The 12,887-nt window shown below is 39.3% G+C and overlaps 1 protein-coding gene across 3 annotated transcripts in view; it reads left to right on the forward strand.

The window, feature by feature from the left end:
• The window catches only part of plekhm3 (pleckstrin homology domain containing, family M, member 3), a 39,588-nt gene that overhangs the window by 5,361 nt on the left and 21,340 nt on the right, over window positions 1-12,887 (forward strand). For all 3 annotated transcript variants that reach the window (XR_013798264.1, XM_079618155.1, XM_079618156.1), the window contains exons 3-5: window positions 3,227-4,162; window positions 11,798-11,943; window positions 12,107-12,300. Coding sequence is in view for 2 of the 3 variants with exons in the window: in XM_079618155.1 (XP_079474281.1) it covers window positions 3,227-4,162; window positions 11,798-11,943; window positions 12,107-12,300 (1,276 nt within the window). In the remaining variant the exon portion in view is untranslated. The remainder of the gene's footprint in view (window positions 1-3,226; window positions 4,163-11,797; window positions 11,944-12,106; window positions 12,301-12,887) is intronic.

Genomic DNA, 12,887 nt, shown 5'->3' on the forward strand with positions numbered 1-12,887 from the left:
AATCCTAGGTGACATTAAGATATTGGCAACCCACCCAATTTCTAATTCTGATAGATCTACTGATTAAGACTGGAGAAACCCATACACTCTTCACTGCACAGGTCTCAGTGTTTGCGCTATGCTTGACTTGGCTCTGTAGTTCATTACAAGCGTCAATTTCAATTTAGTCTGCTTTGTTTGCACCCATTTTTCAATGTCTTGTTTGACTGGCCTTCGATTCAACTTAATTTAAATGAAGTTTTTTTTTTTTTATTGAAGAAACCTTTTTAAAGACATTTTACATTTTTAAATTATTCAAACGTTTGGGAACGGATTACAAAAATATATATTTTTTTAAAGAAATGAATACTTTTATTCAGCATTAAATTGCTCAAAAATGACAGTAAATGCATTTATAATGTCACAAAAGATTTCTATTTTAAATAAAGGCTGTTCTTTTGAACTTTCTATTTTAGGCTAATCATTTCTGTTCATTAAAGAATCCTGAGAAAAGAAAAAAAAGTCTATCATGGTCTCTACAGAAATTTAAGCAGCAAAGGGTCAGTGCAACAGAACTTACTAGCCTAGTTGTCTTTAATTGAAGTGCTAAGTAGGTTGCTAAGTTGTTTGTCATGATGTCATGTTATGATGTGACTCACTCTTCCATGTGTTGCTTTCTCTTTGATTACAGCAGGTCTGAAACGAATCGTGCTTACTCATTTGCATGTTTATTGGACCTCAAGCAGTACAATTTTATTGTTAGTTGAATACAGTTATAGATCTTAAATTAGATATATGCTGAAATCGCAATCTAAAGCAAATTGCAGGGGTTCTGGTTAAAAGATCAGGTAGTCAATCAAGATTGCTTGATTGCTTTGGTCTGTTATGTCAAACTAAACCAAATTAACCCATCACTGTGTAGGCATACTACCATTTATTTTTAGTTAATATGTTAGTTTCAGAGATTGTAATATTGTGAAATCTCATTAAATATTTTAATATATTTAAAAGTTTTGTTTATTTCTGTGATGCCATTGATACATTTTCAGCAGCCATTTATTCTAGTCTTTAGATCCCTCAGAATTCTGCTGGTTTGGTCCTCAAGAAACATTTTTTATTATCAGTGTTGAAAACAGGTGTGCTGCTTAATATTTTTCTCGAAACTGTGAAGATTTTTTTTCTGATTAATAGACATTTTTGATTAATAGAAACTTCGCAACAACAGCATTTATTTGAAATATATATTTTTTCTAGCAATGTAGGCTATTTACTGGTGGATATTTTTTGTATCTTAAAATTGTCCAGATTACTTTTGGGATACACTCAGATCCTTTCTGTTCCATTCTGTCTGCTTTTTCCCCTTCCGGCTCTGAGTCATTACTGATGACTGTTTCCCTCGTGCCCATCTGTGAGTGGTATAGCATCACTAGTATGTTTTTTTTCGCCAGTCTCTCTCAAATAGGTGTTTTAGTAACTTCCAGAGGGAACGGTCTTGGAAAGGTTCAGGCTCTGCAGGCCTACTGGCTTTGCACCAGCTCGCTAATTGGGTCATGTCAGCACGCCTCATGTCCTCTCTGCTGTGAAATTAGTTGTGACTCTTTCCATAGCTGCAAACTATGCACCTTTGAAGACCTCTGAGTGCAAGGAGTCCCCACAACAGCACTCCAGAGGCCCAAAGCACGTCAGCTGTCGCAGCTTTTGCTGCTACTCAAAGTAACCCAACCTTCAGAGCTCACAGTTTATCAGCAGAAAGTGGGAGGGGATTGTCCGTTATAAGTTACAGATGTTATGGAAGGTCCAGTTTTGACTGGTACGTTTGAGATAAGACTTAAAGAAAACAATACAAGGGCATTTGCTTTTAATTTACCCTCCTCTTGGCCTCTGTCTGTTTCTATTGGTCTGGCCAGGCCCAGAAGGGCACACAGCAGGTTCCCGATGGTTGAGAGGAAAACGGGCAGTTTCCAGCCAAGGAAGTGTAAGGATGAGGAGTGTTGTGGACCAAGAGAGGAAAGGAGATAAAGAAGGGAGTATATGAAAGAAATGGAGTGAAAAAGGAAGGACTGAAAAGGAGTGCCAAAGATTAGGGGTCACTATTTGCCGTTTTGTTTGCACAGCAGCTCAACACACAATAATGGTTCTTCCTGCTTTGCGGTGGCTGGATAGACTGCTATCACGTAGCATAATAGCATCCATCATGGATGATGCGAACATCTCTCACGCAGAGCTCAAGAGTAACATGAGAGAGGAGGGGACTGGTTCCACTGAAGGAGGTGCCAGCATGATGAGCTTTTAAAAGGAAAAATTAATTAATAATATTACCATATAGCCATTTTCGGACAGGACAATATTCTTCCAGTGACTACTAGTGTGTTTCACATTCATGCCTTTAATTTGACGATTTTCTCACAACCTCAGTAAAAATTGCCAAAATTGTGGCTTTTTTTTGTTTGTTTGTTTTTTTGTTCTCTGAGCAATGTAATGTTCAAAAATGTCTTCTTTTTTAACATTAACTTTTACATTAACATGTGAAAAAAACTTTCTAATTTATTTGGACATCGTTTGATGGTAAATTGGCTAAAATTACAGATTTAATAATTTCATATTTTAGCTAAAGTCTTTTGAGAAATGTAATCCTTTTTGGGGTTTTTATTGTTTTTTTTAATATTGCTTCTCATTTATTTGGGCTATTTTGCCATTTTTGGGTTGGTAAATTGGCTGTTTTTTTTTTTTTTTTCTCTCTATAGTTCTCTGACTATAGAAATCTGACTATAATTTGAGAAATGTGAGTTGGACAAAATGCAGTTGCTAGTTAAAGTAATGTTGGCATTACTCTTCTACATGAAAAGGAAAATTATATCAATAAGTTTAATTATTGTATTGTTGATTAATGTAATTTTCTATTTTTACTTGTCGGACCCCAGGAAGAGTAATGGGGATCCAAAAGGCTAATGACTTTTGGATATGGGGATCCAAATAAACAAATCAAATTCTTTCCATTTAATTATGTAATTGTTATAAAAGAATCAAGAAATCAAAAGTCTTGTTTGCGTAGTGCAAGTCTCCAGAAAGTATTGGATCCACAATATTGCCTCAAATTGTCCTGTGCAATCATAGGTCTGCCATTGGCTTGACACAGTGCAGCCAAATGCCTAATATTCATATTAAATTGTATAGTTATTTAGAGACATTTTTAGTTTGTAGTTTGTTATTTGTATTAAAGGTGCTTTTTCTGACTTTTCTTTTCCAGCTCATAAGGAGAGCAGCCCAAACCTGGTGAAGCAGGGAACGCTAGAACAGAGAGAGGGACCGTGGGGACGCTGGACCGCCTGTCATGTGGAGCTTACGCCCTGTGAGCTGCGTCTCTACAGCCTGGACAGCAGCGGCAACCAGCAGCTATGTGCCGCCCTCTCGCTGTCCCACTGCCAAGGGGTGAGTGCTCCCCAGACGCAGGATGGACGTGTGCTGCAGGCCGTCTTCTTTAACAGCACCCGTGTGCAATTACGCGCACCGTGCCAGTGGGAGGCACTGGAGTGGCGTAGACTCCTCTGGGAACGCGTCTTGGCCGCCCGTGCAGCCCATCGCAAAGGGGAGCCGGCACCTATCCCCCACGAACCCGATCCAGACGCAGCGAACTTGCCAGTCCCTCGACCGCTGGTACGTCCCACGGCCCTACCACTGTTCACCCAGCACTGTGCCGATGTTCTTAAAGCTGGCCTTCTGCACCAACTCACTGACCTCAACAACTGGAGGGCCTTCACGTTTGTACTGAGCCGCACCGAGCTGCAAGCCTTCCCGACCGAGGGAAGAGGCCCTGTGTCGGAGCCAGTGCTGCGGTACCGGCTGGCTTGCTGTCTGGCTGTGCAGCGGGATGATGAAGACGGAGGCTCTAACTCCCGCTTCCAGGCGGTCTTCCCTGATGATGTGCTGCGCTTGCGGGCAGAGAGTGAGTCCAAAACTCAAGACTGGGTGGAGGCCCTAAGAACAGCTGTGACGGCTCAGCGGCCACAGTGTGAGAATAGTCAAGTCCCCAGCGGAGTGCTGATGAGGAGTAAGCCGGTCAGGGAGCGACGGCACAGGGAAGCCCAGAGAGCTAAACGACAGTCCGTCACCACTAGCTTTCTCAGCATCCTTACCTGTCTGGCTGTAGAAAAGGGTCTCACCGCTCAGAGCTTCCGATGTGCAGGTGACCACCTCTCTAATACGCTTTCAACATTTCCTCATATTGTAATAGCTTTTTGGTTTAATAATAGGTTTGGTTCATCATCATTAAAATTAATGGGAAGGAATTCTTCACTTATTGCGCATTCATTTGTATCCGTTGTGGCACAAGCATGCCTGCATAATTAGTGTTGATCACAGTTTTTTGTTGGGGGCCCAAATGTGATAAATCTAAAGAGCAGATCAATAAATGTACCTAAAAGTTAATTGAAACCAACATGTACAGTGATGATAAAATGGGAAAAGCAAGACAATTCACTTCTTAGTTTTTACACACATCACAAATTAAATTAACTTTATTGTAGGCTAATTAATTAATAGACATATTTAAATAACAAGCTCTTTAATATTCCATAAATGTGCTTATATTTAATGAATATTTATTATTTGACACATTAAATAGGCCTATTGTATTTTCAATTTGCTCATTTACCCATGGCTTTTTTTAATGGATTGTTTTTAATTATAAAAATACATTTCTTTTTTAGCAATGGGTGATTGCCTCACTGCTGTATCTCTATTTTAAATTAAAAGTCTTTTTTTAAATCCATTAATTCATCAATTTCTTGTGTGTCACATTTGTGTCACATTTGGCCCACGTTATAAATGCTGTATATAGTCATGAAATTAGAAACCTCCTTATTGAAATCTGTTAAAGGGATACTCTACCGTTTTTTCATATTAAATTATGTTATTCCCTTAACTAAGACGAGTTGATACATACCTCTCTCGTCCCATACAATATAGTTATCCATTTTACACGCTTAGAAAAGTGCAACGTTTTGTTTTGCGTCACCGTCCTAGGTCGAATTACACTACTCGAGTAACTGTATTTAAATAGGGAAAACTTGGAGGTGTTTGGTAGCTTCTCTGCTTGGCCCCTATTGAATGAACTGTGCTATCAAAGTGTCGCGGCGCACCAGAGCGATTAAGTGCACGCACTGAGACAAGAGAGGTATGTATCAACTCGTCTTAGTTAAGGGAATAAAATAGTTTAATATGAAAAAACGGTAGAGTATCCCTTTAACAAGTGGTCACGAGACACATTTGATATGCATTTACATACCAGGTATAATAAGCAATGTGTCTCGGGCTGGCCGCTTGTGGTCGCATCACTCGTGACAAATGTTAATGTCAGGTGTAAACAGAGCTAAAATCATGATCATTGTGTTATATTTCTCTTTTTGCAATGTCACTTTTTCTATTCTTAGATCTGGATCTGACATCACAGGTCTAAGGCTGCCAGCTCATATCGACTCCTTAACTTTGATTTTTGCCTTTCGATAAGGCCATGACTGTATGAACTTCAGCCTTTTTCCATAAGTCAAATGATTCAGCAAGTTCACTCAACCCTCAAAGAAATAGATGTTCCACTCACTAAATAATTCTTGTTTCAAACCAAATGCCCCATTTTTCAACATAGGCCACATGATATGGTCATTCAAACAAGCTTGCAACCTTTATACAAAGCCAACCCTGGTCTGTAATTTGAGTGTCATCTCTCCAGTCCAAATGCGGTTTGATTATGTTGATGTCTGTGGCTTTGCTTTAGTGGCCTTCAAGGCCAGGTAGATATCTGAGCATTTACAGTATGTCATATTGTAGAATCTCTGTCTTTCTTTTTCTGGTGTGAAATTTCCCCCCTTGAAGTGGATATGAATGAATCGCTTTCCTCTGTGGTTGTAACAACCAGCTTTTTAATGCGGGATATTTGAAAGCCTCACCGAACAAGGACAGCAGGCACCTGACGATAATTGGCCCATATAAAGCGGAAAAAATCCCCTTTTAGAATCAAAGGCTCCCTGGATTCTGCGTTCTGTGCGGAAGCTAATTGTTTGATTCAGGGCCACGAAAGAGATTTTTTTGAATGGGACGTGTCAGCCTAAAAAGAACAGAACAGCTGGGTACGTCCCTGCTCTCAGCAGCCTCTCTCTCTCGCGTTCACTCTCTCTCTCTCTCTCTCTCTCGCTCTCTCTCTCTCTCTCTTTCTCTCTCTCTCTCACACGTATATTTTTGTCACACAAAAACACTTTTATGACTTTTTTTTTTTAAACACAGATGCTTGCACACTTTTCTTTGCTTTATCAACACTATATTACTTTTGACATTTGTGATGTGTGTTTGTAATTTTAACTACAGAACTACACTCTAAATACACCTCGATTGGTATCTTTCTCAAATGTTAACCTTAACCATAACTGCACCCAAAATGTCACATAAAAACAAAAACTGTGATTTGTCATTTCACATTTGGACCAGATTATTCACATCAAAGCAGCATTGGTTTTAAAATGATGGGCCAATCAGAAAATGTTGGTGGTGAGACGGGTGCATTGTTGGTAGTAGCGTTTTTTAAGAAATGGGCCTTGTTCTACTGTCTATTCCATTCTATAGTTTTTTTTCTCAAATTCAAGAATGTGTTCTATCTATATACATGTGCCCTAAGAGGATTGTATCTAGTGTATGAGAGAACGGATCCAATGCAGGGTAGATTCAAAAGACAACGTACCCGGTCTGGGTTGATGATTGGATGTGGTAGTGGCTCTTCATTATGAGGGTTCATTGTGAGGTTGGAGTTTTGTCTCATTACTGTTGCAGTCTTTTATTATGCTCTGTTTAGTTCTCAGTCATTTGTTCACTTCGCAATACCTCTTGGCCCCGCATCCACAAAAGGTTCTGCCAGCTAACCCAAGTCCTATGTGTGGGTTATTGAAAGGGGTTGTGATGCATTCACATTACTTAAAGATGACTTGAAGATCCTAAAGAGGAGAAGAACTTTTGAAATGCAACAATAGAAAAGAAGGAATACTCATCCCTGCCTTTAATTAAATACATTTCAAACTTATACCATCTATTGTTTCTGTTAAGATTTTGGTTCTTTCTTGCCCCAAGAAGGAAGAGCATTAATGCTAGATGTCTAATGTGATAACGCATGCTTTAAAAATCAGTCATTGTTCCTTTTCTTCAGAAAATTAATATTAAGTGGTTGACCAGAGGTGTGAATATTTGTTCTGATAGTATGAATACGGATTACTACATTTTTATTATTTCATGATTGCAATACATCGTGAATTCTGCAATTCAAACTATTTTCTAGTTTAATATATTTTATGCATTTTATTCGTCTCATGGCATTTTTTTTTAGCAAAGAATTTTCAGCAGCCATTACTTAAGTCCTCAGGATCACAAAACAAAATCTCTGACCTTATAATTTTAAATGGTAGTGTGTATAAATAATATATCATTGTGGTTATCTAAGTTTTTAGTTTTTCTTCAGTGCTTTATTGGATTGTTCATTAAATGAGTGTAGGTATGTCTTGAGACCAACCCAGGTTGTCCAGTTCACTCTAGCTCTTCTCCTGTCAAAACACTGCTGATATACACTCAATGAGCAAACTCTATTCAAATCAATCGGCAGACAGAATAACAGGACTTTGTTTAAGAGGGTCATGCATGTCGTCCATTTGAAGCAGAAGAAGAGACCTGTCCTCTTACCTTCCTTTCTCTCACACACACACACACACACACACACACACACACACACACACACTTACACACTTTTTCTCAAGCCAAATCACATAGTTTGCTTGAACCCAGCTTGGGCTTTTTTCCACACATTTCCACTAAAGTATCCTGTAGCGCGTATAAGGACAGCAGATCAAATGGGAAGATCCAGCTGTAGTTGGGAAAGAGGGAGTGCAGGGTCAGGTGGAGAGAATGGGGTCCAACGGACTGCTGTTTACATCAAAAAGATGGGCAGTGCATCTGTCTCAAGCAAACACATGTGTGAGCACACTTACGCACGCACAACCTTATGCCATCTTTTTTTTTTTGAAGTGGATGTCAGCTTGAATAGGGGACATCAAAGCTGGGGCCTTGTCTTCTTTCACGCTTATGGAGCCACAAAGCCCCACCCTGGAGTTCTTGTCCCATGGAACTCGGCGGGCTGCTTGAAAGTGGCGCGAGTCACAGCCTTTGCAGCTAGAAAACAGCAAGACCTTTCCCGCACTGAAGGACCGAACACCTCCTCCAGATCTGTCACGTTTATTCTACTAGAAAACCATTGTGCAAGTGGGACCTCAGAGCACCCCACTTCACCTCTTTTTTTCCCTGCAGATAGTTGTCGTTTTAGGACAACAGGGTGCTGCTGAAAATGAAAGAGGGGAATCTTGCGGACAGTCATGCATTGAACACATCAAACGACTCTTGTTTGGCATGGCTCTCTGTCTTTCCCACAGTCTCAGGTTGGCCCCACTTTTTTTGTGCAAAGAACTTGCCGTTCCCCTCCACTTATGCTTGGCTATGAGATTGAGAAATGTTGAGAACCGTATTCAATTCATGTAATTGAATAAGCGCCACGTGTGCTTCAGGACCGCAGTTCCAACCTGCTAGAATGTATCAGAGGCTTCAATTGGCCCTGTTTTTTTTTATGTCCACAGACATCACTGTACCCAGAATGGCGTACTTTGGGATATATTCTGTACTGTCTGTCTGGCTGTGCTGTGCAAACTGGCACCTTGTGTGTTTGAATGTATGTGGGAACTCATGCGTGGGGCTGTGTTTTACTGGCACAGACTGTGATGTCCACAATACACAGAGCCTGCGGTTTTCAAGCGGCCAACTCCTTCTCAGAAGTTACATGCACTCTGGCCACTGTCCAGTATCTCTTTAGCCCAACAGGCTTGGTGTAAATTAATCAGACCATTTGCTAGAAAGCTGGACATGTTAATAATTGTGTTGGCACTATGTTAACATGCAATAAAAGTTCAGTTTTAGTATGTTTAATATGTGATAATTATTTTTAAAATATCACAGTAAAGCCCAAAGTAACTGTAGTTTGTATGCTTGCACTTAGCGTAGCCTATGTGTACAGTCAAACGCACAAGTAGACTCCATTTAATAGCGCGTGAAAGATAGCACTAGAATGTCCTTGTTCAGTGTCTGCGCTATATACACTGAACAAGGACTCAATGCGCATGTATGAGCTGATCAGACGTTGTACGCGTGGTTAGAAAAATCGGTAACACTTTAAAATAAGGTCTCATTTGTTAACATTTGAAACTAACATGATCTAGCAATAAGCTATACATTTGTTACCGTATGTATTAATCTTTGTTAACGTTGATTAATACAAACACAGTTGCTCATGTTAGTTCACAGTGCATTAAGTATTTTAATCATGTATTAGTAAATGTCAACAATTAACATTAAGTAAGATTAATAAATGCTGTAAAGTTCATGTTAACTAATGAAACCTTATTGTAAAGTGTTACTGAAATATCTGACGTGCGTAACGTTACTATGCTGTGATGATAATACAATTAGTATCATGCACACTCTATGGATACCCTAGCATACACACAAAAACCGACTTATACTTTGAACTTAATCAAAGTAATATTTGCATAAGTCGGGCTAACAGACCTATTGTAGCTTTGCTTTGACCAGCATATACTCTACAGTCAGACTACAATTGGCTGATGCACGGTTTGTATTAACTTGTTTTTTTTTTTTCAGTTAAATTTTACGTATTGTGTAAAGATGAAGACTAAAGCTTGACTACTAGCTCGAATTTACATATTATCCATATACTCTCTTTTTTGTTTTATTCCACAGCATGTGACTTGAGTTGTTAGCTGCTGTTTCTTCCATGAGGTTATACAGAAACTATGCTTTGGAAGCCGGCGTAATGCACACAGAAACATTGTCGACAAGTTTTGAGTCACTGCTTCTTTTAATTTTTGTAAAATTTTTGTTTTCCTTTTGCTGTAAAGCCCAGCCTCAACTAGCTCTCTCTTAATAATAGTCTCCGTAGCATGAGCGGTGTACAACGATGTGCTATTTTTGGAAAAGGGTGGTATTTGTGGGTTTACTCTCTGCATGTATGCTGATTACAAGGCAGCTCTGACACACGACACCCTGCTGCTTGGTCTGTGGTTCAGCCCAAATATCAGGCGCCCATCAGCTGTGGCATGGGGGACACCACCTCTGACTTTTTATAGTCTGGGGTCCCTGCCCCTAAAAACCTCAAGTTTACATTGGCAGCACAGTGCAGCGCATGATGCTAGCGCCTAACCTCAGCTAGAACAACCCATTACGTATAGGTTTGGAAATGGAATAGAGTGAATTTTCTTTTCTTGGTCCAATATGGCTGTATTTCTTGGCAACGTATTGTGCAAGTCAAGAGTCACAGAATAACATTTCACAGAATAATTTTTGGCCAGTCTTTTTTTATTTGTATTTTTTTTATTATGCATCAAAAACCACTAACACAGTTCTCTTTAAAATGTTCTAACATTAAAATGTTAATGTCTTCCTCATATTATTATATGGTAGTATACATATTACCGTTCCACAAAGCCACAAAATAACTAAAGTAATTCACATAAAACAACACATACAAAAAATGTTTTATCACTTGTTAATGTTCACTCTTATGTGAGTTACTTTAGTTTTTTTGTGGTTTTGAAGCTCCACAGCTTGTGTACCCATTTACTGTTATTTTTATGGAAATAACTGTATGAGCATTCTGCTAAACATCTCCTTTTGAGCTCCACCGAAGAAAGGACCTATTACAGGTCTGGAATGACATGAGGCTGAATAAATGATAACAGAATTGCCATTTATGAGTGAACAACTGACTCTTTTGAATCTGGTGGTAATGATGTAATTCTGCTTACAGTCACGTACAGATGCACATACTTCATCACTGTTTTCGGCTTGGCCCTTTTCAGTCGGCTAACAATGCTTCAAAAATAGACCTACAGCATTGCCTGTAAACACCGTAATCAGTGTCTCCCTCTACAGATATTTGTAGCGATAACATTCTGCCTCCCTCTTTTAGAGACTGTGTTTTCTGACTTGTTTTTGTCCTCTCTATCCTACCTCCCATCTTGTCCACATTTCTTCTCCCTATGAAGTGTATAGCTAACGCTACGCTCCACTGAAAAGATTGTTAGTCCATATCCGTCTGTGCCTGTTCCTTTCATTCTCTCTTTTTATTCTTTGAACGTCCTCACTGTCCCGGCTCTGGTTCTCCAAGATGGCTAGGATAAGGGACACCTGCCATGTTCACAATCACCTGTTTTGGTTCCTTCGGGATAAGCCCTTTGGTAGAGTGCCGCCCGACTGTTTGAAGACAACTTGAACAAGACATTTAAAAGACAAAGCAAAGTACTTTCAGGAGATATCTCGCATTAAATGTGCTCGGTATTTGTACCTGTTCACTACTAAGAAGCATTTGGATTCTTTCTGTTGTGTCTGGACAGGTAAAACCACCTTTTTAGTTATGGTTTTTAGATCAGTGACTCAATCGCTGGCTTTTGTGTAGTATAAATCTTTAAAAATTTCTGGATTATCTGTAATATTTATCTGTGTTTAACCAGGGTTGTGTTGTAAACCTTGACATATCAGCGCATTACCCAAACAGATTGATCACCTTCCACTAATGATTGTCAGATTTTAACAGGGTCGTGCCCTCATCAGTAGATTAGATAGTCATGAACATTGTCATTAACCCAGACTTGATCTCTCCCGTCCCAGGTTTGATTTGTGTGTTTGAGGTTCCTCCTTTTTATTGTTGCTTTGTTTTTCCATCCAGGGTGTCAGAGGCCAGTGGGTCTGTCACGGGGCAAAGCTAAAGTTTGCTCTTACAGTGGCTGGTACTACTGCCCAAGTTGTCACCAGGACAACCTCTTCCTCATACCTGCTCGTCTACTGCACAATTGGGACACTAATAAACACAAGGTATGTGTACAGACCTATTTACCCAATCCATATCTTTAATATCGTTAATAATTCTATACGTTTCCTTGGTGCATTTGAGTTTAGAAATCAGCTCAAGACTCAAGACATCTATCAAAAGCTAAAAGTGATTACAAGTAACAACATTGTTGACATTGTGGTTCAGGTATCGAAACAAGCGAAGGAGTTTCTGGAGTTTGTTTATGAGGAGCCATTGTTAGACGTCCAGCAGTTGAACCCGTGTCTGTATGAGCATTGCGAGGCGCTGGCGGCCGTTCTCAAACTGAGACAGCAGCTCCAGTCTCTCAGGGCCTACCTCTTCAGCTGCCGGGCCACAGTGGCAGAAGACCTCCGCCGCAGGTGAGCTATGCCAGATAGCAGGAAGAGGAAAGATAGGGAAAGTAAGAGGAAAACAGATTAAAAATGACAAAATGGTATATTTTGATAGCGCATATCTGACATGGACCGTCTTTTGTTGTTTGAATCAACAACATTTTGTTTACCAACTCCGTTTTGCTTTATTAATACTGTGGGTACCGAAACAGCAGATTATTAAAAATGTCAGTTACTGCACAAAAGGGGGTTTATGTAGCGATGACATAGAAGCCATTTTTGGTTCCCTAAAGAACCTTTCAGTAAACAGTTATTAAAAGCAAATTTTCTAAGTGTGAAGAAAAACTTTTTTAATCAAAGAATATTTATCCATTCTGAAGAACCTTTTGTGCAATGTTATGTTAAAGGTTGTTTATGGAACCATCAATGTCAATAAATCTTTATTTTTAAGAGTGTATAGTGATCAACCAAAAAGGATGTTTCAGTTGCCAGTGTGACTATTGATATCACACAATTCAATGAGTCATGTGCTAAAAATTGCTGAAATTAAATGCATTATAAATATTACATATTTATTTAAAAAACTTTTTTTAAAGTCAACAATCACTTTTATT

The sequence above is a fragment of the Phoxinus phoxinus genome (assembly GCF_949152265.1).
Source record: "Phoxinus phoxinus genome assembly, chromosome: 7".
In the NCBI taxonomy this organism is placed as follows: Eukaryota; Metazoa; Chordata; class Actinopteri; order Cypriniformes; family Leuciscidae; genus Phoxinus; species Phoxinus phoxinus.